The sequence below is a fragment of the Rhipicephalus sanguineus genome, chromosome 1 (assembly GCF_013339695.2).
Source record: "Rhipicephalus sanguineus isolate Rsan-2018 chromosome 1, BIME_Rsan_1.4, whole genome shotgun sequence".
Taxonomy (NCBI): Eukaryota; Metazoa; Arthropoda; class Arachnida; order Ixodida; family Ixodidae; genus Rhipicephalus; species Rhipicephalus sanguineus.
In genome coordinates this window covers 213033961-213061861 of record NC_051176.1, presented here as the reverse complement: position 1 = coordinate 213061861, position 27901 = coordinate 213033961, and the positions used below count along the sequence as shown (strand labels likewise).

General features: G+C 47.5%; 2 protein-coding genes across 5 annotated transcripts in view; one reads left to right on the top strand and one right to left on the bottom strand.

Annotated features, from left to right (window-relative positions):
- The window catches only part of LOC119407040 (casein kinase II subunit alpha), a 63720-nt gene extending 36454 nt beyond the window's left edge, over nt 1-27266 (top strand). For all 4 annotated transcript variants that reach the window (XM_037673873.2, XM_049419243.1, XM_049419248.1 and 1 more), the window contains 4 exons: nt 3719-3948; nt 4030-4178; nt 19242-19322; nt 25698-27266. In XM_037673873.2, coding sequence (XP_037529801.1) covers nt 3719-3948; nt 4030-4178; nt 19242-19322; nt 25698-25795 — 558 coding nt within the window. In that variant the 3' untranslated portion in view covers nt 25796-27266. The remainder of the gene's footprint in view (nt 1-3718; nt 3949-4029; nt 4179-19241; nt 19323-25697) is intronic.
- Nucleotides 1-27901, bottom strand: part of LOC119407071 (uncharacterized protein C18orf19 homolog B) — a 579856-nt gene that overhangs the window by 192899 nt on the left and 359056 nt on the right. The window lies entirely within an intron of this gene.

Below are 27901 nucleotides of genomic sequence, written 5' to 3'. Positions count from 1 at the left end.
CTTGACGGATTCGAAAAATTTTTGCGGCATATGACTCGTGAAGAGTCATACGTCAATAATGAGACTATTCCAATATAACTAAGAAAGGTGTTGCAGGGCCCCTTTAAGCCGTACTGGTGCATTTCCCGCCTGCGGCCATTACTCCTCCGTGCATTTCTGGTGCTTATCCGTAAAGACATGACATGGCAGCAAAGCTGCCTTTCGGGCTCTGCTACGGCTGCAAACAGATTGACTCACGAAAGCGATGGTTCGAACCTCACTTTCGCCGCAGTACTGTGGTGTCATGCAGAAAAGCATAGCAAGATTGGGAAGGGGCTAGTAGCGGTCACGGGGCACAACACATCTGGTTCATTAATTACACACACGCGCATGCACCGCATATTTACGAGTACAAGTATGATCGTTGACGTCTAAAAACTTTACTGGCAATTATTCAGAGCTGTTCATGACATCGCTGCGGCTAGGGTGGCTAGAATTGGGAGGTGTGAAAACCGGCCGCTCTAAGTTGGCCCCCATTCGCGATCCCGCAGCGGTGGCGCTGTAGTCGGAGGCGCTGCCAGCTTGCGCTGTGGTAATGGTGGTAATGCACTCGCGCATGGGCGTCGGCAGGATTTTGTCTTCGGGGTGCAAACTCGTGCTGCATCGCGTATGGTGGAGTGGGGGAACGCTGGTGTGGCTCCAGGGAGGCGGGTGAAATGCCCTCTGCCAACGACCATGCGCTCGCGTCGGTGCTAGATTTTCGCCAGCTATGAAAGAGCTTTATCAACATAAACATTTTTACTCACTCAAGGATCACGGCATTAGTGCGAAGCTTTCGGCCGCCAACAACCAGGCATAATTCGAGCCTCCATAATCAAACCATTCTTCGATGAAGTGTTATTTCGAATGAACCAATGTTTACATGTTTGATGATGGCAAAATTATCTTCATCGTCATAAGATTTATCTAGACATTTACGGAGTAAAAGAGAAAGCTTCTTCCTGCAGGAGCGTTATATCTTTGACGATGTTTTCTAACATTATCACGCGATAACCTTTGATACATTGTAGTTACTCGTACTACTAAATATACCTCGAGAGTGTGCCTTGTCCATTTGTTCCTTGCCATTTACTCAATGCTGAATTTGCATTACACTCGAGGTCGCGCTGTCACGGAGCCAGTATGCTCAAAGTTGAATAGAAATTGAGACAGCAATTAGTTTCATCGCTTCAACAAAATTTAATTAGCATCATTTTGTGAGCAATACACTGGTGGATACTCTTGTAGGTGATGCGCATGTATTCATTTTTTTTAATTTGTCCTCGCTTTATCCCTGGTTGAGCCCCTTCAAAGGCAAATGAACCCTCGATAGTGATGCAAAAGAATTTGACCACTGATATTGTCCACTCTTCACATACATGTTCGACGTAGCCAATTTCTGCAACACGCTCCTTACAGAGCTGCAACAAGCTGCCTACTATCTTTGAATGCAAGCGCACTGTGCTGAACACAAGTGTCAGCCTGCTTTACATATAATATCTGTGTCAAGTTGTATAGTAACTTTGATGGATACAGCAGCCCTCCAATATCCCATTTGCTAGTTATCTGACTTTGCAGCTGTCATGCAGTGCTTTCTATTAGCACGATGCATGCGTTTTTGCAGTGTGTGCATTCGATAGTAGAATGCGCTTTGTAACTGCGTAGCTCGCTATTAAATACACAAGGTGAGCATCGCTGCGTTGCTCTTTATAGTCGATGAAAGTATAATAAATAAAATAAAACAGAAGACGAAAATAAAACGTTCAGGTTATTTCATTTATCACTTGCCCGTGCTTGTCACAGACGCACGCAAAAACCTTTGCAGCACTTGAACGGGTTCAGTACATTTACCTTGTGTCAAAATGTTTTTTCACAGATGGCCGAATTCTCGCTGTATCGCTCTGTCGGCCTTTGGAATTGCCCGCTTCCAAACTGCTAATCTGTCTGCATGCCGGCGCACGGGAAAGTGACACTTTTTCCGCACATGTTCTGCGCACCGAATTGCAGCGCCTGGCACAAAACACGGTCCTTGTGTATATCTTTGTCTCCGTGCGTTTGCACGAATCTGTTAAGATGGTCGCTGAGTTTCTTCTTTTTTTGTACACGTCATTCCTCTAAAGGAATACTAACACAGGGAACTCGTAAAAGCACGTGCGCGCCAACGAAGCTGACAAGCTTCGGCCGCAAGTGGCTTACACTGCCGTCTCCCCTATCCCCCATGCGAGCAGGCAGCGCCTCCGACTGCCGCGCTATATCTCGACCTAGCGGAGGGATCGCGCAACGCGGCACCTTCGGGCAAGGGAAACACGGCTCGCTTTTCACACCTCCCCATTCTAGCCACCCTAGCTGCGGCCCTCAGAAACACTAAACCAAAACATATGCCAACTTTCTTTTGTCGCATACTAATTTTTCATGTTTTCTGGTGATGGATTCCGGATGATACAAATATTTTTGGTAACCCCGCGATATTCGTATCACCGAGGTTTTACTGTATAAAATGGCAACGAAATAACTGACGTTTCTCATCCATAGTGCTCTTATGTCTGTGCTTTTTTAGTATAATATCAAGAACTGGAATAATATTGTCAAACTCAAACCAACTATGTTATACAGTAAAAGCTCGTTAATTCGGATTTCACGGGACCAGAAAAAATGTCCGAATTAACCGAATGCCGAATTAACGAATGAACAGGAAAAACAACATTAAAATCAAGTTGGAGAAGCATACCTTTATTTGCTGAAGTATTTTGTAATGGTCGTCTGCGTTTTCACGCAGATCCCGGCTTACATTACAATTTTTCTTAACTTTTCCAAATGGCCAACAGCACGCAAACTGTCGGAAGTGCTCAGGCAAATGCCCTCTAATATCAAAAGCGCCTCCGAGACTTCCCGTGAGGTGCGATGAGGTCGCGACATCATTAATAATTTCTTGATCGGGCAGGAGACCAGTCGTGGCGACACAATCATCAATCGCGATGTAGTCCTGAAGGGTCATATCTGTGGGAAGGACAGCATCGAAGGTCAGGCAGTCACCATCGGTGGACTCGGCTGACACCTCGTCGATGCCACCGTTGGCTACTGCCGCATGCTCGGGCCTCACATGTAAACACGGTCACAACGGGAAAAAACAAGAACTCCGCAAGAAGAGACGGTGCCGACACAACCCAAGGGAAAATGGCGTCGGAGGCGCAGTGGAGCGAAGAAAGAAGACGCTGACGTTCGGTGACGCTGCGATCGCCCCCACTAGTTGATGACGACGGCGATGTCACTCAAGTTTCGGTTTCGCCCCAGTGGTGCCAGCGCTGCTTTACCACACATTTGTGTAGCAGCAGCCGTCAGAATTTGTCCGAATTAAGCGGTGCGGAGCCCAATTCTGACGAATTAACGAAGGTTTGGTCCCATAGATTAACATGCACTTCGGCCGGGACCAATAGAGCCGTCCGAATTATCCGAATTTCCGAATTAACGGGTGTCGAATTAACGAGCTTTTACTGTATTATACCTCAATAGCTGGTGTTAATGAATAAGGGTGGTTGCCTTCCCTATGGTATAGTTTTTCAGAGTGCAGTGAGAGGCATAAGGACAGGAAAAACTCTTATTCATTGTAGTTGGGAATCGTCCACTTCAACAAAATCAGCTCATGGAACTGCAATTTGAGAATACCTGCTCCTAAGGATGTTTGTGGGCTTTGATGTTGCAGGGTCCGGAGCTGTTGGTGGACTACCAGATGTACGACTACTCCCTGGACATGTGGAGTCTGGGCTGTATGTTAGCCTCAATGATCTTCCGCAGAGAGCCTTTCTTTCATGGTCACGACAACTACGACCAGTTGGTGCGCATTGCCAAGGTGCTAGGCACTGAGGAACTTTTTGAATACCTTGAAAAGTACCAGGCTGAGCTTGACCCGCGTTTCAATGATATCCTTGGAAGGTTGGTGTCTTGTTCATTATTGCCAGCTTATAACGCAGAAGTACTTGATATCGTAACTGCTATTTGTTATTGACTCTGCAGGCATTCACGTAAACGGTGGGAGCGCTTTGTGCATAGTGAAAACCAGCATTTGGTAACCCCAGAGGCCCTGGACTTCTTGGACAAACTTCTTCGCTATGACCATCAAGAGCGTCTAACTGCCAGAGAAGCCATGGAACATCCTTATTTCTGTGAGTCTCATGACTTCATTGCAAGCAGTCAAAATTTTTCTGTTGTCAAAGTGGGTTGGTTGTAGGAGCCAGTGTGCTTCCTTCGCAGATTCCACTTAGTGTTGTGAATACATATCAGTTGCACAGATGGCTGTTTTTAGTCGAACCTGCATATGTCAAACCCACATCTAACAAATTATTGTGTTTTATTGAATAAAAATCCCCTTGAATATATATTCATTTTCGATATATAAAATATTTGATATGTCAAATTACTTATACAGTCGATCCCAGATATATTGAACTCGAAGGGGACCACGAAATAGTTCGATATATGGAGGATTTGAAATACAAAATGCGCGTATTTAAGGCTTAGATTAAAGCACAGCAGGCCTCGACACAGTTTTTGGAAATCGAGAAATCGCGAACATGATGATTCGCTCACATATGCTAAAGAACAAGGAGACAACTTCTTTTGTAAGTTACCTCACTTTATTTCGCATGAAAATAGTCCGCAAGCTTGTCTTGCTTCTTGCGCGCCGTGAACCTATCAAGTCATTGTCAATATCGTTGAAGCTTTCCGAATAAGCAAATTCAGCACCTTCGGCCAAAACAGCGGTGATCGACGCTGAACACCGATGCAAGCTCTGTAACGCGGTAAAGGGTTTAGCGGTGTCAGTGGCGGTGGCATCTTCAAACCGCACAGGTCTTTCTGCAGCACTGGCAGTGTCGGCTATGATCTCGGCATCGATGCTGTCAGAAACAGCTACATCGCTAGCTGCACCGATGAAGTCATTCGCTGTGCTCCCCGTCCGATATGTCGTCCGGAAACGTAATAAGTAGCAAAACACACTGACGCACCGTATGCCGTAGCCGGCGGTGACGTACCCAAAGTTGTCACCTGGCACCAAGGCCCGCAAGGAAACGGTGCACGACTGTGCTTTTACCAAGAACGAAGCAAGAAGTACACAAGCCCACATGCTGCAAGAGACAAAGCTGCACAAACAAGGAAACATTTCTCCGCCGTTGACATGCTGGCGATAGCGCTAACACTTGTGGCTTTGTAGAAGACACCTGCTGCTTTGTCAAGAAATGCGAAAAAAAGCATAGCCTCTGAGATGTGTGTTTTAAAACTGAAAACACCAAAAATACGTCACGAGGTTATGCATCTGGAAGGCTATGCTTTTCGGGCCTGCATGCCATCGTGCGCAAACAAACAAGGAAGAGAATGCAAACATTACAACGAGGCTGCCGAGCCACTTCGCATTCTCGTTTTGGTGCCCTCTGCAGTCAGCCTCTTTGAAAGACACTATGCCCGTGCGTTAAAACCTGCGGATCGCGCATCAAATACATACTGGTGCACTAACAAGCGCTGTGCAACGAACTAGATCAACGCAATGGAATAACGCCGCTGAAAAATGATCAATATTTGTTAGGAAAAATGCACTTTCTGGGCTTCGGCGCTGCGCAGCGTTCGGTATAGCGGATGTTTCGCTGTGCGGGAGTTCGATATATGTGCGCACTAGACTTATACTTTTGCATGGGAAATTTAAGGGGATTTTTAAATTGTTCGATATAGCCAATAATTCAATATATTTGGGATCGACTGTATATAGAACTTTTTGTAATCCTCTTCATATTCGATATATCCGGGTTCGGCTGTAATTGCAATCACGGTGTGGTAAAGTTAGTTGTGAAGTGGTAAACAATGGTTCTTAACTGTCTTTTATGATTAATATTTTGTAATCAGGTTTAAGTAAAGAGGGTGAGCGAAGTGAAAGCCTTGAATATATTTTGAGTTATTGTGTACATGCTGATACAAGCTGTAAGCGCCTGGCAGCCTGCCTCTTTATTGGAACAGAAGTTTTTGCCACCTATGGCTTATTTGAATGGTCCAGACAAGTTGCCCAGGGCCGTTGTGAGCCATTGTCAGGTGTCGGATGTGGAAGTCTGATTTGGCTCCCCCCCCCCCCCCCCCCCCCCCGCCCCTTTTTACATGCGTCAATAGAGCACGTGCACACAGCATTCTATGCATTTTGTCGATTTGATGGTAGTTTGAAGATACTTTTTTAAGTCATTATGGCTCACTGGGGATGGTGGTAGTGATAGCTTTTTGTCCGATAAGAGATAACCTTGTCTGCTGTTGGCTGTTTTCGGAACTTCTCAGGGTGTCTAACGACCAGCAAACCAGGAAAAGTAAGGGAATATTGAGCCATGAGGAGAAGTCTGGGAGCTGTCGGAGAAATATTAAGAAGCAACACAAGTCAGGGATAACTTTCTTGAGGCTGCACCTTATTTACAACTCACATTCAGAACCCCCCCCTCCCCCTTTTTTTGCAAATCTTTGACTGTGCTTTTCTAATATGATATCAAGAGCTGGAATAATGTTTTCAAACTTGAACCAACTATGTTGTAAATGTCATTTAGGTATATTTGCACCATCATTAGCGTGTTGTGGCTGTTGCGAAGATTTGTGTTGTATGTTGAGCCAACCGTGGTCAAGTGGGGCAGTGACGAGACGCAATAAGTCCGACATGGCGGTACCCTTTCACTGCACACTGCATCCATAACTTCAACTGGGCGTGCATGAATTTTTGGTGTATCGTTTTTATGCTCGTATGTTCCTGCAGTTCCAACGTAGTGCGAGTTATGGAGCACAATGATGTTGGCTTTTGTCACTTGAATGATTCTGCGATAGACAGCATCTCCCGGGAAGAAAAATTCTGTCGGAGTTCAGCATTTCAAATGAGTTTCAGTGTTATGCACTCCTCATCTGCCTCAGCAAAATAGTATTCGCTGAGGATTTTACGATGGAAGCAGTGTTTGTTTAACCCTCTCGGCCCTGGTGTCCTATAAGAAGGACACGAAGAAATATTGCTACAAATTATTATATAAACAAGAAATTCAAAGAAGTGTCTGAGCTATCCTCAATACACCTGTGCAAACATAGGTACAGTAAAAGCTTGTTAATTCGACTCGTTAATTCGAAAAATCGGTTAATTCGGACACGTCATCCGGTCCCTGTAAATATATGCATCACTCTATGAGACTGGACGCTCGTTATTTCGGACAGATTTGACCGCAAATCGGATAATTCGGCTACTTTCGGGCCGCTGGCGAGGCTCGAAATCGAAAAAAGAACCATTCGGAACAAAAGTGAAGCTCAAACGCAGCATCGCTATGGACATCAATTATCGGCTTGGCTTGACTTGAGACTGGTTGAATGCCTTTTCTTCGCGCGTGATAGCGTGTGGGGCGTGTGGGTTTGGCGCGGTGTCATTTTTGTTGCTTTGTTCCCGTTGGTGTACTGCATCGTTGAACGCCGTTTTATCGAGGAACAATTCAGTACGACTCCTTTAGCTTGATCGTTGCTGATGCTTTTGTGCTGACTTCTCGTGTGAACGCACTCTCCGCCGATGGCAGCGCCGGCGAAGCGGCCCAAGTACGAGGCCAAGGACTGCACCACCAAAGTAGAAATTTTGCGTGCCCTGAAAAATGGGCTCTCCCGGCAAGAAGTAGCTCCTGTGCCATGACGTCGGCAAACAATACGGCGTGAGTCTCCTGAGCGCAGTTAGCATTCTTCGCGTGTGTGTGGCAGAGCACGCCTGCGCACGCCATTGCCAACTGTTTCAGGCACAGTGGCTTTGTTGTACCCGACTCCAGCGATGCCGCAGTGGCCGAAGTGTCGTCGAACGACGGTGCCGATGACGGGCAGGATTTCGGAAGTGTTATGCCTGATGCAGTGACACTCGACGATTATATCGGCATTGATGGCGTTGCCAACTGCCGGCTCTCTGACTGATGAGAAAATCGTCAAGGAAGTGATGCATGGCGACGAATCCGAGAACAAAGAGCCTGAAGAGCAGCAGCCACACTGAGCCACACAGGCCACCTCGTACTGTGAAGGAAGCCGCGGAGGCCCTCGTCGTTCTTAAAGAATTTTGTTTTGGCACTGCAGACAGCATACGAGCTGCTGAGCACTTTGAAGGGCTCAGAAAAATTGTGTCCGCGCGAATTTCTGCTCGAAAACAGAGACGCATCCGCGATTACCATGTAAAGTAAAGGTATGCTGAAAAAACTCTTGCATTTATTGTGTTTATTTCGACCATTCGATAATTCGGACATTCGGTTAATTCGGACATTTTTTCCGGTCCCTAGAAATCCGAATTAACGAGCTTTTACTGTTGTAGCTTTTTTATCTTAGTCTCCCTCGGAACTCTGCAAAGTGGCCGGAAGTGAAAAAGTTGACAAACGCCGCAACCATATGTTTGATGACATTTTACTGATTAACTGTTATCTCGCTAGCTATAATTTTTTTCTGTTTTTCCTAAGATGTTGAACTGCTTATTTACAAGTGGGTCTTCCCTAACATTTATGCATTGCCCGCAGCAATGCACAGTCTTAGTGTCCTAAATATGGCACACCAGGGCTCAGTGGTTGTCAGTTCTCTGAATGCATTGCATGCTGATCCAAAGCTGTAATGCTTGTGTCAACTTCCAATTTCTTTTTGTTGTTCTCAGAAATCAGCCAGGATTTCATGGCTGGTTTGTAAGGGGGCTCCAATAGCGAGATTGTACTTAATGAATCTGAATATGTTTTCTGCACTACAGTCTAACCCGTTTATAATGATCTCGAAAGTGTCGTGAAAAGTGGTCGTCATATCAGTAGTTCATTGTACAGTGAACTCCCGTTAAGACGAACTCGGTTAAGACGAATTCTCGCTTATACCGAACAACACGGGACCATTTGTTTGGTTTCCCATAGACTCAATGCAAAAAAAAATTCGCTTAAGACGAACCGCCCAACTGTACTCTTCTGTTAAGACGAACTTTCGCGATGATCAACAACGCTAGCGATTCTGCGAAACGAACACTGCAGTCTTGGTGGAGCATTCAGGCGACCGAGAAAAAGCAAAAAAGATGAAAAAAAGCGTTTCCTGGAGCAAAGACGGGAAGCAATTCGCGACGCAGAGGGTGCGAGATAAACGAAGAAGACCGGTCAGCGGATAAAGCCGGTATCCCCTCTCACCCCCAGACTGTGGGTGGGGGAGGTGTGGGCTTTATCAGCAAAGAAAGCAACAAAAAGAGTGGGGGATTTACAACTTGGACCCCCAAGCCACTGCGTCCTTTTGTATTCCCCCCCCCCCCTCCCCCCCCCCCGTTCTTCGGCTTCCCAGCTGGAGTACAAAGGAGAACAGAAGAACACAAGAGCTTGGGTCCCCTCCGTGTGGTCAGAGGGGCAAACGCAAGGGGAGTGGGGAAAAAAAAGAAAGCGACACAGGAACAAAAATGGTCTGTGCATTACAATCGAGTACGAAACCGAAACCGAAACCACGATCGCGCACTCCCGTCCGAGGGGTCAGGTGCATTGTCATCGCCATCACACAATGGCGGCCGAGCACATGTACGCGTTCTATCTGTTCCCAGTGAAGTGCAAATTGTGATGAGCCATTTTGATTATGGAAGCGCACGACAAAGGAAGGCTATTTTGCACAGTGAATATGGCTGCGTCGTGTCTTTTTCGTGGCGAGGCTTGTGACCGTGAGTAGCCCGATGGGATATCTTCAGCTGCACGTCGATCAGGACAAGTTACTACGGGTCGAAAACGGGAAAATATCCGGACCTCGAAGAAAACCTTGCAGACTTTCTTAAGCAACTCTGCGTATAATGACTTTGTCAAGGCAACAGCACGCGACTGAGGCGTATCCAGAAGTGATCTTAGAGCCAGCAAAACAGGCCCACAGAAGAAAACGAACTGCCAGGACAATAAATTTTACATTCTTTGAAGGAAAATTGTGCTTGTCTCTTAATTTTTTTTTCTAATCGTCAACATAGGAGCGTGTTACAGTTTTATCATTAAAATGTGGTAGCAAATATCTTCACGAGCATTTTTATTTTTGAACACGCGAAATCGGGTGCTCGTAAGATTCGTGTAAATACTCTGCTTGAAAGCATAGTCTTTATCTAGATGAGCCAAATAAATGCTTTTTCTTGTCTTTTTGCCCCACACTGTAAGTCTACTGCATTCATTGTTTCAAGTAAAATAAGGCGTTTAGGAGTAGCACTGGTTTATAAAACAGAGGAACAGTTACGATAAGTTACGTGCTAATGGCGGAACCAGCCTAAGCGCCGAGACAACCAAACGTCTTCTTCTTTTCCACCTGAGTGGTACCCTCTGCCTTTCCGAGTAGCACTCATCTTCTTCACTACATTTTCTTCCCCTCCGGAAAAAAGCCATCCTGGCGACTTAGGGGCAGGAGACGACAGATGGGTCGTAATACGGTTTCAGGCGGTCTATGTGAACAGTCTCACGTCCACGGCGTCGTTGATCAGAGGACTGCGCAAGCGGCTCCACTATGTAATTCACAGGTGATGTTTGTTTGACCACACGGTAAGGGCCGTGATACTTGGAGAGAAGTTTCGTTGACAGACCAGGGCTGGTTGATGGGATCCAAAGCCATACAAGTTGATCAGGGGCATAGGAGGCCGGAGGCGTCGAGCTATCGCGATGGTGTTTCTGGCGTTGCTGGTCAGCAGTAGTGAAGGAGCGGGCAAGCTGGCGACACTCTTCCGCGTATTTAGCAGCTTGTGACACCGTCGTCGACTCAGCCACATCAGGATGGTAAGGGAGGATGGTGTCTAGCGTGCAGGAGGGCTCGCATCCGTAAAGGAGGAAGTATGGAGAGAATCCAGTGGTTGTCTGTACTGCAGTATTATGCGCGTACGTCACAAAAGTGAGAACACGGTCCCAGTTGGAGTGGTCGGAAGCGACGTACATTGACAGCATATCCCCTAATGTTCGGTTGAATCGTTCTGTCATGCCGTTTGTTTGAGGGTGGTACGCGGTGGTGGTCCGATGAATGACATGGCATTCCTTTAGAAGTGATTCGACTGCGTCCGACAAAAACACGCGTCCGCGGTCGCTGAGCAGCTCACACGGTGCACCATGACGTAGAATGATTCGATGCAATAGGAAAGAACCGTCGTCACTTGCCGATGCAGATGGCAACGGTGAAGTTTCTGCATACCGCGTAAGGTGATCAATGGCGACGATTATCCAGCGATTTCCAGCAGGTGTGATTGGAAGAGGTCCGTAGAGATTATACCAACACGGTCGAATGGTCTGGCAGGACATGGCAAGGGCTGTAGTGGAGCTGGAGAACGGGAAGCTGGATTCTTCCGGCGCTGGCAAGCAATACAGGAACGGACGTAGCGGCGAACGAAGCGATACATTCCGCGCCAGTAGAAGCGTTGTGATAGGCGGGTGTAAGTTTTTAACACTCCCGCATGCGCGCAATGTGGGTCGGCGTGAAAGGAGGCGCATATGTCCGAGCGGAGATGTGTGGGAATAACCAGGAGCCATCGGCGTCCTTCAGGGAGATAATTTCGTCGGTATAGCAAACCATCGCGGATAACGAAGTGCTGTATTTGACGGCGCATACCTCTAGGGATGGGTTGCGAGGGAGGCCGACGCAACAAGTTAAGAATTGAAGCAACCCATGGATCCTTCCTCTGCTCCAGAAACATGTCGTTGACACCAAGTGCAGATACGTCGTGTGTAGGCGGAGGCGGCGACTCGTCACTAGATGGTAGGGGTGATCGGGACAGAGCATCTGCGTCGGAATGTCTTCGGCCAGATCGGTAAATGACGTGAATGTCGTACTCCTGGAGCCGAAGTGCCCAACGGGCGAGGCGGCCGGAAGGATCTTTTAAAGAGGAAAGCCAACATAATGCATGGTGGTCTGTAACCACGCTAAATGGGCGCCCGTAAAGATAGGGTCGGAATTTGCCTATTGCCCATATAATGGCCAGACACTCTTTTTCTGTAACGGAATACAGTTGAACCCCTTTATAAGAGGCATGCATGGGGGAGAAATTCTTGCCTGTTATATGAGGTGTCTCTTATAAGCAGGGTACTAAGTTATGCATTTTCCTATCAACCCTTACTTTCATGTAGCACGCTGGTGTCTCTTATACCCCACGTGTCTCTTATATCAGTGTCTCTTATAAAGGGGTTCAACTGTAGTTGGCTTCCGCTTTTGTGAGCGCACGGCTGGCGTAGGAGACGACGTACTCATCAAATCCAGGCTTACGCTGGGCGAGCACAGCAGCGAGACCGATACCGCTAGCGTCCGTGTGGATTTCTGTCGGAGCAAGTGGATCAAAATGTCGCAATATTGGAGGTGATGTAAGAAGGCGACGGAGTGTGGCAAATGCATCATCACACGCCGATGACCATCCCGAAAGATCGCGGTTGCCGCGAAGAAGTTCAGTCAAGGGCGATATGATGGAGGCAAAGTTGCGGATAAAACGACGAAAATAGGAACATAGGCCGAGGAAGCTGCGAAGTTCTTTCATCGTCTTTGGCTTAGGGAACTCTGCAACGGCACGAAGTTTCGTCGGATCCGGACGAACACCATCTCTAGAGACGACATGGCCCAAAATTAGGAGTTGTCGTGCGCCAAAGCAGCACTTCTTTAAATTGAGCTGTAGACCGGCGGAACTGAGGCAAGTCAGCACTGTTTCGAGGCGCTGAAGATGTGTTGAAAAGTCACGGGAAAATATGACAATGTCGTCTAAATAGCACAGGCAGGTTTGCCATTTCAGGCCACGGAGGATGTTGTCGATCATGCGCTCGAATGTGGCAGGCGCATTGCATAGCCCGAATGGCATGACGTTAAATTCGTATAAACCATCGGGGGTGATGAAAGCCGTTTTTGGGCGATCAGCCTCGGCCATCGGAACCTGCCAATAACCGGAGCGCAGGTCTAGCGACGAGAAGAACTCGGCGCCTTGTAAGCAGTCGAGCGCATCGTCTATGCGAGGTAACGGGTAAACATCTTTGCGTGTGATCTTGTTCAACCGGCGGTAGTCGACGCAAAATCTTATTGAGCCATCTTTTTTTTTTACTAGAACAACCGGCGAGGCCCATGGGCTGTTAGAGGGCTCAATAACGCCGCGCTTCAGCATGTCGTCAACTTGTTCTGCGATGACACGGCGTTCAGATGCCGACACACGATACGGACGCTGACGTAAAGGTGCGTGAATGCCAGTGTCGATTTGATGACATACAGTGGAAGCACGGCCCAAAGTTGGTTGCTGGTGGTCGAAGCTTGTGCGGAAGCGCTCAAGGAGGGCGATGATGTCGGCGCGCTGCCGGGCCGTAAGGTTGCTGTCGATGCATCGCGAAAGTGCTTCGGTGAACGATGGCTGAGAGGGTAACGTGGAGCAATCAACGGCGTCGATATGAAGCGGATTCGAGTGATCAGGAACGACATGTGCACACAAGGGATCAATGTCATCTGCAAGGCCTAGCCACTCTCCGCGCAGTAATTTGGAAGGCGAGGGAAATGGATTAGAGACATAAATTGCACTTGATCCATCGTGAATAGTGAGAACGGCAAAAGGAATCAGGAAGCACTTGCGCCGGACAGCGGTTTCAGAAGGCGTAAAAAGAACAGGTGAGCCAGTAGAGATGTCGCAGGAAAGCGGTACTAGCGCGGATGAGAAAGGGGGTATCGGTGTGTCGGCAGCCACAAAAACTTTTGCAGGTGAAGGTGGCGAGTCGACCACAGCAGATGCACACAACGGCGAGAACTCGACTTCGGCACGGGCGCAGTCGATGACAGCATGATGAGTGCAGGGAAAGTCCCAGCCCAGTATAATGTCGTGGGAACACGTCGGCAACACAACAAACTCGACGGCATAAATTACGTCTGCAATCGCAACGCGTGCCGTGCACGCAGCGAGAGGGCGAATTCGTTGCTCACTTGCAGTGCTCAAAACGAAGTCGTGAAGAGGAGTCGTTACTTTTTTGAGTCTGCAGCAAAGTTTCTCATTCATTACAGACACTGCGGCGCCAGTGTCAACCAGTGCTAAAACAGGGACACCTTCAACGGAGACAGCAACGACATTAGACGGCGAAAAACAAGGTCTTGTAGAGTTCGAAAGCTGCGCAGTTCTTGCCTCCGGAACTGCGGCTTCTAGTTTTCCTCAGGGACAGAAGGAGGGCGTCGTAGCATAGGGGAAAGGGAACGGCGCCGAGGTGAAGGCGACCGGCGTCTGTTGAAGTTCTGGCGAGTCGAAAATGTGTCCATGGCGGCAGGCGGGCCAGATGGAGCAGTCTGAGGTCTCGGCGGGAAATCGTAACTGTTTGGCCGCACGTCGTCACGTAGGAGAAACTCACGCCGTCGGCAAAACCGTGCTACGTGGCCCGCAAAACCACAGGCGTAGCATATGGGGCGGTTGTCTGGAGTGCGCCATGGGTTTTGAATGCGTGATGGTGTTGGTCGGGAGAACGGACGGGCAGCGTGATGCACAGGTTCAGGCGGTGCGGCAAAGGTGCACGCGGGAACGTAGGAGTTCCCGACAGGCAAACGTCGGGGTGCGGTCAGTGCTTCAGCATAGGTCAGCGGAGCAGCCACTGGTGGTACATGGGCTGCGGGCAGCACCTCGGATACTTGCTCCTGAACGACACGCTGTATTGATGGCGGCAAAGTAGATGGGGCAGCTTCAAAGGTGTAAGGTACAAGAGACAGCTGGCGCGCGACCTCCTCGCGTACAAACTGCTTGATCTCAAGGAGCAAGGCAGAATGGTCTTCCGCAATGCCAGCCGACGTTAAAGCGGAGATCGTTGCACATGACGCACTGGCGCGACGAGTGGATTCACGCTGTTTCCAGAGCTCGTCATAGCTCTGACAGAGTTGGATTACGTCAGAGAGCGTTTGCGGGTTCTTGGCGACAAGCATCTGAAATGCGTCGTCACTCACATTTTTCAAAATGTGTTTGATCTTCTCGGCTTCCGTCATGGCCGAGTTGACACGCCGGCAAAGGTCGACCACATCTTCGATGTAGCTGGTGTAATTTTCACCATTTTGCTGAGCTCGAGCGCGCAAGCGCTGTTCGGCACGTAGCTTGCGAAGCGCTGGACGGCCGAACAGATCCGCGAACGCCGTTCTGAAGGCCGACCAGGTGGGAAGGTCCCACTCGTGATTACGGTACCACAGACTGGCGACGTCGGTTAAATAAAACTGGACGACGGTAAGCTTATGCGCATCGTCCCATTTGTTGTGCTTGCTCACCCGGTCATACTCGTCAAGCCAATCTTCCACGTCCTTGTCATCGGTACCGCTGAAGGAAGGTGGGTCGCGTTGCCGAATGGGGCCGGAACAGACAACAGGCGGAGTAGTTGAAGCCGAGGCGGCTACCTGCTGATCTTCGTCCGTGGACATGGTAGAAACCGGAGGCAACGTACGGTTTCGAAGTTCCAGGATTATGGAGTACCCCGCACCTCCACCAGTTAAAATAAGGCGTTTAGGAGTAGCACTGGTTTATAAAACAGAGGAACAGTTACGATAAGTTACGTGCTAATGGCGGAACCAGCCTAAGCGCCGAGACAACCAAACGTCTTCTTCTTTTCCACCTGAGTGGTACCCTCTGCCTTTCCGAGTAGCACTCATCTTCTTCACTACACAAGTAACATATTTGGATGCACTTGGCATGTTAGCATGTCTCTTTTTGGGGAAACTTCTGATAAGCCGAACTCCTGATAAGACGAACAGATGACCGCGGTCCCTTCGAGTTCGTCTTAACGGGAGTCTACTGTATATGGACTTGCCCTTAAAAGCGTGCACTTAGTGGCCAAGCCGTTTTTTTTTTTTTTTTTTTTTTCTGTGCACTTTTAATAAAGTGTTAACAACCCCTCCAGTGACATGTTAAGCCTTTCACTCGTGAAGCGACGCCCGCTGCATGCTCACGAATAAATTAAACCGCCTTTGCAATGAACTGACACCGTTTATAATAACTGTTTATAATAACACCGTTTAGATACCAGCGTACATACAAGAATGGGGATGAACGCAAAGGCAGGAGCACCTTCATCTTTCACATTATGTGTTCGCTGTTTTGCTTCCATGTGTTGCACCAATAAGCTTGTCTACACTCATCTCACTGTCTTCGTTTCTGGGGAGTAATGCTGCACCCAGATTTCGGCGATTATTGCTAGGAAAGTATTGCTTTCTTGTTTGGCGTGCTGCAGAAGTCGATAACATGCATGACTATGTCACTTTCAATTCAAGAGTCTGCTCCTGCAGCATCCCTTTTTTCAGACATAATGTGAAATCTGAGCATATTGTGCACGATTTGGTATGCTGAACTGGGTTGCGGCCAAACATGACAGAATCAACGAGAGTTCGATGCCATTGAACAATGCATATGCTTGCTGGGATCAGAGAATACGTCCAGGTTATCCGATTTTCCTCATTAACGGGGGTTGAATTAATGAACTTTTACTGTATGCGCATGATAGGGAAGGAGCATCGTCTATAAATCTAACACCATTTGCAAACTTGTGACTTCATTGTGCTGTTGCAACACGAATGAATTGTGATACAGGAGAATCTCGATAAACGGAAATCGCTTAAACGGAACAGTAGCCCGTAAGTTGGTTGGTTCTGTATTCAGATAAGGTAAAAAAACTTTCGTTAATCGGAACTAAAATTTGCGCTTCACCGTGTAAACGGAACCGAAAATAGAACTTCTGGCAGACCCATTGCCATGAGCATCAGCCTTTTCCGGTTCCGGCAGTTTTTTTTTTTTTTTTCCTAGCCTCTTGTAAGCCTCGCCTCGTTGGTAGTCAGCGCAACGAATGCAACATTGCAGTGCTTGATCAAGTCGTTCGGTCTCTGTTCGAGTCGCCTAGGTTACAGCCGCATCGTTCCTGCCGTCGTGGTGCCTATCGTGCTTCATTGCCGCGTTGGTGTCTTCCAACTTCGGTGGCTCGTAAGCGCTCGCGAAGTTTAGGCCGTTGTTTCGATGGCGACACAGAAGCGGGCACACCATGCGCTGACGTTGGAAAAGAAGATGGACATCATTCTTGACTTCGAAAGCGGCTCATACTCGAAGACGGCGCTCGCGGCGAAGCACGGCGTCCCGAAAAGCAGCTTAACGAGGATCCTGCACGACAAGGACAAGCTACGAGATGCCTTCGAAACTTCACGATTCGGGCCCCAAAGGAAGCGTCTGCGTCATGGCGACCACGAAGAACTGGAGAAGTGTCTGGTTTTGTGGCTTAGGAGAGCCCGGAGCCAAAGCATTCCCATCAACGGGCCACTAATCCGTGCCAAAGCAGAAGAGATTGTTCTTCAGCTCGGGATAAAGGACTTCTTGTGCAGTGAAGGCTGGCTGACAAGGTTTAAAGAAAGAAATGGCCTCGTTTTTCACACCATTGCGGGAGAAGCCGCAGCAGCTGATGCGACTGCGTGTCGTGACTGGCGGGCAGGACGGCTGCCGGAGATAATGTGGCAGTTCAAGGATGAAGACATATACAACGTGGATGAAACGGCACTTTTTTTTAAGCTCCTGCCATCAAAATCAATCGCTTTTAAAGGTGAACTGTGCACAGGTGGCAAACTGAGCAAGGACAGACTGACTGTTCTTGTTGGAGCTCATATGTCGGGCAGCGACAAGTTGAAGCTCCTTGTGATAGGAAAATCGAAAAATCCTCGCTGTTTCAAGGGCATCACTACTGTGCCCGTCACTTACGAGCCAAACTCGAAAGCTTGGATGACCCAAGCCTTCTTCAGCAAATGGCTTCACACAGAGAATGCACGATTTTCGCGGCAAAATAGGAAAGTCCTTTTCCTCGTTGACAACTGCCCTGGACATGGGACTGTAACAGGACTGAAGTCAATTCAGTTGGAGTTCCTCCCAGCTAACACCACAGCACTGTTGCAGCCCATGGATCAGGGAGTTATCCAAGCCCTCAAGTCACGCTTCTGCAAGGGTCTCTTGCAGAGGATGCTCTTGTGCATGAGCCAGGATAAAGAGTACAAGGTGGACGTTCTTGACGCTGTTCACCTCATTGCCGATGCCTGGAGGCAGCTGACTCCCACTAGCATAGCAAATTGTTTCAGGCATGCAGGATTTTCTTCAAGTGACCTGACATCTGACTTGGAGGACTTTGAATGCGACAGCGAAGATGCCCTTGAAAGGCAAGAGGTAATTGAGCAGTGTGCTTTAAAAGAAATCACACTGGACTTCGATGAATACGTGCAAGTTGACAACGGCGTTGCAACTTGCCCCGACAACACTGTGCAAAGCATTGTTGCAAAGCAAGAAGACTCTGAAGAGGTAGCTGCCACAGAAGTTGCCACATTTCATGGGGCAGAGTCTGCTGTGGTTTACCTGAGGAACTTTTTTTCTTAAGGAGCCAGAATCGGAAGTGTTTCTCCAAAGCCTAAGTGACAAGGAGAAAAAGATTCTGAAGATGGAGATGCAAGGACTCAAACAAAAGAAAATTGATGCATTTTTCAGTCCACAGTGATTAATTGCTGCCTAATAAACTTGTGAATGCTGTGTAAAAACCTCATGTAGTTTCCTTGCTTTCTAAAAAACTATGAGCTACATTCACCTCATGGTGTTTAGATATCCATAAAATAGTAATAAGAGAGTGTGCCCACATAAATCTGCACTTTTTTGCATCTCTCTCAGTAAACGGAACTCCTGTTAAATGGAACAAATTTTTTTTGGTCCCTTGGAGTTCCGTTTACTGAGAGTCTACTGTACTTGATCTTCATTCTGGAATGAATTTCAAATTCTTTCCTGGTGTAATTCGCTAATAAGGCAGACATCTTTGCACACTTCCTGTGTCAGTGTTTGCTCATCTGCACAGTGGTTCAGTTGAGTAAACATTTGGCACATTGTCATATCCATGAGTATTCAGTGAATTTTGAAGTGCACTTGTACCTCGATATAGCGAACACATATAACGAATTATTGGTTATAATGAAGTTAATGAATAGTATTGTCATATATAGTGTTATGAATATACATTTGTAATGAATTTTTGGATATAACGAACTTAATTTCATGTCAGGTGTAGCTTTGTTATATAAGGTTTGAGCGTATACAGGTTGCAAGGTGTGTGCTATACTGTATGCAGTGACACAGCCATGAACGCCTAGTGCCTGTGTCTTGTTTTTCTTGCGTCCCTGTTTGCTGAGCACTATTTACTACGAAGCCTTACAGTATAGGTTCAGCATTCTTTCACTGTAATGTTTACTTGCTATGATATACTTTTATGCAGATCCAGTTTCTAAGGAGCAACAACAAAAATTCATGGACCGTCGGACGGCTCACAGTGGGTCACCTCCTCCTGTGTCTGCAGGTGAGAAGGCTGTTGTGCTTTACTTAATTGCTGCCAGATTGACCTCCGGGTACATTCTTGTGCATTTTGAGGTCAGAAATCTGCTTTTTGCTTGAGCAAATCTCCCTACACGGGCAGGTTCTTTGCCAAGACTCCTTTCAGCCATAGCTTCAGAGCCTCTTCTGGCTCTTGCTGTTTGAATTTTCAAACACGGTCAAAATCTTTGTCCAGTTCTTGATGTAGTCGGACAGCGCTTGCTCTTTCTCTCTTGCTACATCAACCTGGGAACGTCCACTTTAGCTTTATGATGGCCACTTTTTTTGCCAGCATCAGTCTCTTACCTCCCACATTTCTATGCACCACTTGAATCGCACGATGGCACAGGTGGCAGCGCCATAGCACCACACACACAACATTCAGAGTTGCACACACAAAGATGAGCACATCTCCAAGATGCACTTGGTGCATCACCACGTGCGGTATGGCAACTGAAAAAGCCAACTATGTTGGAAAAACAAACATAAAAACCTACTCCCACTGAAGTTATGATGACGATAGTGCTGACTGAAAAAGGAAAGGAGGCATTCCCTAGAGTGTTCTGTCAGCCAAGGAAGAGCGGATTTAGCCTCTGAAAGATGGCACATGCTATTTTTCAAGAGAGAGTGAATGCTTGTACGAGCATGTAAATTTTGCCTTAATTTAGCCTAGGTTTTCAGTATAGAACTATTGATTAGTATTAAAGCTTTCCTTGTTTGATCATCCCAAAATTTTACAGGCTACACAGCTGACTGGAAGCCAAGCCAGCGGAAAATTCAACATGGCGGTTTTTAAAGTTTAGTGGTGTGGCGAGAACGGGTGATTTAATCCAGAAAATCAAACTTTGGGGCGTAAATTCGTCTGTAAAATTGGTCGCGAAAATGCATTACTTCTATGGGAACCTTGACTGCCTATATATAGTCTGGAATATCCATCAGGTTTAAGTTTTTTAGTCTGAAAAAGCCCTCAGTAACTACTAATTGTACCTTGGTAAGTGTCGGTACCGCTCCAACAACTACCGTATTTACTCGCATAATTTGCGCACTTTTTTTTCGCGAATTTGGAGCTCCGAAAAGGGGGTGCGCAAATTACGCGGAGATTTCGCGAGCACATCTGAAATAACGCAAAATATATAGTCCTAACACGCGCGATATAATACATTAAAGAAGAAAATTAATTATAGCGCAAACATTAAAGAAGAAAATAAATTATAGTGCAAACAAACGGTTTTTAACAGAATTAGCACGTACTTTAACAAGCCAGATTCGGTCATGCACGGTCTAGTCAGAATCACTGGTTGAGAAGTCCGACTGAGAATCATCGCCGCGGCCGCTGTCACCGCTTTTCCAAAGCGCGTCGTCCTTGGTTCCGTCGAGTGCGTTGAGGCGTCTTCTTGAAGCTCTTCGCGACAATGCTGGGAGTAACGATGTGCCACTGCACGGCGATACCGGTGGGCCTAAGCTCTCGCACATACAGTCGAACCCGTATATAACGAACTCGAAAGTGTCGCGAAAAGTGGTCGTTATATCAGTAGTTCGTTGTATATGGACTCGCCCCTAAAAACGTGCGCTTAGCGGCCAAGCCGTTTTTTTTTTTTTTTTTTTTTTTTTGTGCACTTTTGTTAAAGTGCTAACAACCCCTTCGGTGACAAGCTAAGCCTTTTCGCGTCATGAAGCGACGCCCGCTGCGTGCTCACGAGTGAATTACCTGCCTTTGCAATGAGCCGACACCGTTTCACCGAAGCGCGGTACCGCGACGTGGAGCCGATCATCCCTGGCTAGTTGCGTGCAGCGCGTTGCCTACTCGGGTCGCGGAGTTACTGCCGGGCCGCTTGCTGTATGCCGTATGCGCGCGTTTGTACGTTCTTCGTGCTTGCTTCACTCCGGACCGTGCACGGGTGCGGCGACTAGCCTCTTCGTTCAACGCGGCGAAAACAAGTATTTTCCAAGCAACGCGCACTCTACGTCTCGCGGCCCTACACGACGATGCGCGGCGCACTTGAGTTGTCACCTAGTCAAACACGCAGTATACGCTCACTGTCAGTGCATCGACGTTTCTCGGTGCCCGCGCCGCTCAACAACAGCGAGCTAATTTCGTTTCTACAAAGCGACGTGCACTTTAAAGCGGTCTCGCACGACGCGGCGGCGGCGAACTTGCGAACGGCAGCACGGCTAAGCATGGCGCGCTCGTACCGCTGTCAATCCGCTGTGTACGGCGTAGTACGCCACACGCGCAGCCGAGCAGATATCTACAGATGACTGTGATAAGGTTGTCGGCTATAAGGCATAATGGCACGTTCATCGACGGCCGCCACCTCGCCTTCGCTCTTTTCTGATGCCTATCCGCGAAGGCATCGCCGCAATCGCGCGGAAATCGCTATCACCGATCGACCGGTCTCTGCCGTTACCGGAAAGACGGACGACTTTTCGCGGCATATTGTGGCGTCGACGAGTTTAGGGACGCAGTGAACCTTTTTGCGATGGAAAGTTATCGCGGTTATCACTTCAATTGCATTTATGCCTTCTTGCGTTCAGAGGCATTGTTTGGTTCATCGCAGGCGGTCGTAGCTGCAGAGAACGGCGTCAGGAAAGGTTACTGTGCGAAAGCTGACCGCAAGGCTTCATGATGCCTACTATTTTTTTTTCCCACTGTCATTCTACCACTGAAGAAACGCCTGAAAAGTGAGCGACCTCGCTCGCAGCGTCCGAAATCTGCGTGCGGTGCTCTCCGATCTGGGTATCTTAATCGCGAGTAAACTAAAGCGGGGCACGCGCAAGCGCGCGCCCCTGTCACGCTTTAGAAGGCATATTTTAACTTTTTTTCGCTTCGTATGCACCACATTTTTACCGCGACCGTGTCTGAAGTGTTCGTTGTAAAAGTAGGAGGCTTTGAAAAATGTTCGCTATATCTGGACGCAGCTTCAATGGTTAGCATAGGAAAATCGTAAGTGCACCCAAATATGGTCGTTATAACCGATAGATCGTTATATGTGGGATCGTTATAAGGGGGTTCGACTGTATTTGAAAAGGTACTCTTCAATGGCAGGAAACTTTCCATGCTTCGGTCCTCGGAACGGTCTCCTTCTTGGTCTTGTATTAAAAAGCGAACTCTTCTGCGGCACAGTTCCCGTTTCCGTAGGCAAATTCTATAACAGTTAGCTTGAATTTTGCCGAGTAGTTATTGTAGCCCAGCGCAAGAGAACAGTGAACACGCAACTGGCTGATCGCGAAACCTAAACTGCTTAAACTTCCGAAATCAACGAAGGCTGCGTCGCAGCGCGGACGCAGAGGAGGAGGGTCAGCGCGGGAAAATGTTGGCGTGACTGGCCCTCGCACGCCTCCGATGCAGAAAGTAGTCCGTGCCGTGTCGCGTGCATGCATTCTCACGGCGGGAGAACGCTCGAGTAGTTCCGACAACCGGTGAACAGATTTAGGTGTTCGGGTACGGTTGGTACGGTCGTACGGTCTCGGCGGTTTCCGGAGAATAGAACGAAGTAATCGGAAGAAGGGACTTCGCACTCGCAGCCTGTCTTGTGTATGACTGCTCTCGCCTGCTCGGTGAGGGCCGCGGGGCGCGGCCGTCCAAAGTTTCCCCGTGCGCGCGCACCGGCGAGCTGGCTCGAGCGGGGCGGGGAGCGCAAAATATGCAAGTAAATCATTTTTTTTAGCAAAGCTGGTTAAATATTAGGGGTGCGCAAATTATGCGAGGGCGCAAATTATGCGGGTAAATACGGTATGTATCACTGAACACTTAAACTTGGCTGCTCATCTTGCTGTGCGTCTTTCGATTACTTTGTCACATTGGGCTTTGAGATAAGGGTCAGAGGTGATTGGGTAAAATGTAGAGGCATGGCAAAGGCCACTTTCTACACTCGATATTGCTTACGTACAGAGATTTCTAATACAGGTGTATCCACCTCTGCCTTGCACTTGGCAGCAGGAATTTCGATGTACTAAAAGCAGTGTTGGCGGTAACGTGTTACAAGTAACAGCATTACCGGTAACGCATTACTTTTTTCGGTAACTTAGTAACGTACTCGTTACAATTTCGAAACTGTAACGAGTAACGTACTTACGTTAACATTTTTCGGTAACGTGTGGTGTCACGTTACTCGTTACTTTTTCATCCTGTAGGCGCCATTTTCCCAGAGCTCGCCCCGGCGAATTCTTTTGTCGCAGCGTCGGACTGCTGTCGGTCTGCCAGGCATTGTCAAAAAGCCCTGGCGGAATCGCTTGTCGCCACACAAAGCTTGAAGAAAGCCGCGGAATCCTCCATGAGAAACTGTACAGACATGCTTTTCGTGGAAGTGGATTGTAGCAGGTGGATTGCTGGCACCTGCACCTTTTCGTGCCCGAAAGACAGGCCGCCCGAAGAGAAAGCACAAGGGTTGGTTTACTCCACAAAATGTGCTGATCGTGACACTTCATACGTGGGGGAAACAAAGATCTACCCCGAGAGGCTGCGACAACATAAAAACGACGTCCGGAAGTTCGAGTGACAGTGGAGTACACTCGCCGAGCACAGCGTGGTGAACGAACACCGCATCAAATTTGACAACTCCCGCGTCGTCTGGTTAGAGGCCAATTACTATTAGCGGCTTTTTGTGGAATCCTGGCCCATCCAGGAGACAGCCGGTAAAGTCAGCTGGTCTGCAGGTGCGCTGCCGATCGAGAGTCTGCCTCAACGGAATTCTGCACATCATGGAGCAGAGGCGTGACCCCATGGCAGGAAGAAAACCCTGAAAAAGAACGCGAGTGGGACGCGAAACTTAGGATTTTTTCTTGTTACGCACAAAAAAAAAACTAATCTTTTTACTCATTACCTTGGTTGGCGTCCCTCTGTTTCAACCAAAGCCCATTAATACCGCTGTCACACGAACAGCCTTAACCGCGGTTAAGCTAACTACGGTTATGGGCTCACCACGGTTACAGGTAGCTACACGGCAGACATAACGTCGCAGTTAGACTTCTAACCGTGGTTATCGCAAACAAGTGATTCCACGAGAGATCGACACGGATCCGAAAATGGATATTTTAGATCTGATCGGGAATTTAACATTTTGTGCACGTAGCACTCAACAGCCCGGAAAGAAACTTGGTTTTTTTTTATAACTGCATAATTTACGAGGGAGAAAATATCGAACATATTGGGACGAATTTGATTAGCTGTCGTTCTCGAAAGTTCACGGCAATGCAAAACACAAATATTGCCGTTAAGAAGAAGACAGTTTGTGTATGAAATGTGTGCGCAACAAATAGTAAAGTAACATTGCTTGAAACTTGTAGAGCGAAAAAAAAACTATTTTTGAAAAATGTCCAGATATGCGAAATTTGATAAGGCTTATGAACTTTGTTTTGAAAATAAGTTTCGGTTCTTTCTATCCGCAAGTGGAGCTAAGTTTCGCGAGTGAGGCTGATCTTGAACACCCTCACATAAAGGCTCACAATTCTTGCGGTAATTATACAGGTTAAAGTGAACAAAAAATGTTTATGCACAGATATTTTTTTCCGTGACTAGGCCATTAAAGCATTTTTTTACTACTAAAAAATTTGCCTATCTCTTTTGCTACTAGAAGCACATTGTTAGAATTACTGTAAATTTCTTGAGAGTTAAGTGATGATTTCTTTGCGGATAGCGATGAAGATTAAATCTGATATTGTGTATAATCTCACATTGAGAAAAATGGATTCACCATGTGCCAGAATCAGAAGCCATCACACGAAACACTACAGGCAACTATAAGCCACTATATAATTCCTAAGATCTGGTACATTTGTGGAAATAATTCAACCCGTACTACACGCCTGAGCTTTGGGAGCAAGCCTTAGCCAGCCTTACCCTTGAAGACCAGCGCCAGCTGATAGCGAGGGCTGTCGACGCGGTGAAAGCCTATGGTTTAATAGAAGGGGGAGACCACCCCGAAGACGACGCTTAAATATTACCGAAATAAAGATGTTTATTCTCTCTCTCTCTCTCTCTCTCTCGTTAAATCAGCATTTTGGGTATAATAGTTGTTTGGGTTAGAAGTTGTATGTGAAACATAAATTTGGGGTTTGAAAAATTCTTATTGTGGGTTCCTGCAGCAAGGAAACGTTGATTAAAATTTATGATTGCGGAGTAACGGCAGAGGTAACGTCCGTTACTTTTTTTCGGTAACTGTAACGCGTTACATTTTTTTTTTTGTAGGTAACGTAGGGCGGTAATGCATTCCTTTTTTTATAGTGTAACGAGTAACGTATTTAGTTACTTTTTTTCAGTAATGCCTACAACACTGACTAAAAGTTATGCTAGTACATTCTATTCCTAGTGCGTTGATAGCAAATGGTTGAGCACAACAGTAAGCCATGTGTGTGCATGCAGGCGGTGCTCCTGTGGGCTCCAATGCCCTTGGCATGCTCCCCACGTCACCGGTCACGTCACCCAGCGTTGCTGCACTGGGCAGCACCACCTCGACATAGGGGGTCAAGGGTCACTAGAGCAGATGTGCCCCGGAAAGTGGGCGCCTGCCGCTGGGAAGGCGGAAGGGAGCACCCGGCATGCCCTGCTGGCCGGCCAGCGCTTATTCACCAGATGGCTTCTTCCTTCCCCTCTTCCCACCACCCGTGTCAACAGACCAGTCCCCGCACGGACTGCAACCAGGAGCGGCCCCCTAACTGAAGAAAAAACAGTAGTCTGTCAGGACCAGGGTGTGGGCTAGGCACCAACGCTTTCCTCCTTTTTCTCTTTCAACTGCCTCCTCGCCACCCTTTGGTTTCACCCCGTTTTGCTGCTGCCCTGTAAAGCTGAACCTGCCATCTGTCATGCCCCTTTTGTGTCTCTTGTCTGCACATGTGATCGATCTTCGTACAGATTGGGGGAAATCTAGCTGTTGCAAGCAGTGTGGAGAGTGTGCAACTAAAGTGTAGATGCAGGACTCTTTTTTTTTTTTTTTTTGCCCCCCCCCCCTCCTCCCTGTTGAGCCCTTGTTCACACCTTTATTTGCCTCTCTGCTTCCTTTTTGTGCGCATGACTGTTATGCAACATTTGCAGCCTTGCTTGTGAGATGCCTGCCTTTCCATCTTAATTTTAATTTTCTGTGCATTCACAGCTTGGCTGCAAATGTGCAGTAGTTAAGACTGCCTTTTTTTTGCGTGGTGGCTTTTCTTTTCTGTTTATTTCTCATGAGACTTCAAGAAAAAGAAAAACCAAGTTTTCATTCTGCCATCTTGAAATGCTTAGCTATTCCATGCTGCACAGTGGTTCACACTCGCGCGTGACTGATTCTCCCATGTACGCATTTTGTTTTCCCCGCCCCCTGAATGTTCGATCCATTTCATTTTGGTGTGTGCTTTGATTGCGACGTGCATCTGCCAGCTGGTGTGTGTGATATTGGCTTCATATGGTGGGAAGATGAAGCAAGCAACATCAAATAAACTCTACCTTCATTTTTTCCCCCCTGGTCACGGGTTGTAGGTTTTAACATTTCCCATGTCTGATTTATTTTATTTGCGTGTGTGTGTGTGTTACACAGGGGTTGCAAGTGTTGTGAAATGCTTTGTGTGTAGGCAAAATGTCTTCAAGAGCTAGGCCAGTTCCAAAGAGTTTCTTGAAAGTGCCGATGAGCTCGAGCTTCTGCCTATGCTTTTTCCCCCACAGCTATGCAGATGCCGTTGCAAAGTCAATGGGCAGCTGACAATTGTTCAGACTTTTCTAAAGGACCTTTGCGATCGTGATGTGGTTATAATTTGCAACATGTGCAGATGTTTGCGCTTGGCTCATGAAATTGTGAAAAAGGACTTTGGCACTGACATGCTGAACAGGACGATGTTGTCCCTCTTGTGGTATGATGAATAGAGTTTAGAACTCTTGTGAAATTGAGGACATTCGTACCCCTGCAAGAGTCCTGTCTGGTTTGTACCTGCCTTTATTAAATTGCAGTTACGTAATCTAGCTTTTGCTGTTCAGAAAACCTTTCTTGGTTACTTGATTTCAAACACATTTTTAGTGGCCAATCGCGTTTGACGACACACTGGTACCAGTACAGCCACATCGGTGAGAAAGTTGTGTTGCTGTTACATTTTGTTCTGAGGCTTCCAGCTGGCAGTTTCATTCGTGCAAAAAGCAGTTTACACAGAGCATTGCCATGTGGCAAGTCTGTATTTATACATTCTACATTTAATTTTATACGTAGTTGAGCAATACTGCGAGTGTGGTAAATGTAGTGCAGCCACGGAAATCCAGCTGGCATTGCAGTGCTGTTCTTGATCTGGTACATTTTCTACCTAATTGCTGCATATATTAGGACTTGTGGATGAAAGTTCGTATTGGACATTGTGGTTTGCGATCTACTGCATTTTGGTCCTGAGTGCTTATTCGCGCTGGCCGCTATTTGCAGAAACCTGTTGCTCCACAGTTACTCTGAGTACATAATGCGCAGGCATTCTGCGCTGGCATTTGGCAAGACGTGTGGCGGCACCTTTCGGCACCAGAATGAGGGATCAGTGCATTGTCTACACTCCCATAGTCTGCCTGCGTAGGTGTCTGGCGCGAAGCAGCGATAAAACTTTATTCTGGTGCGTGTTGCG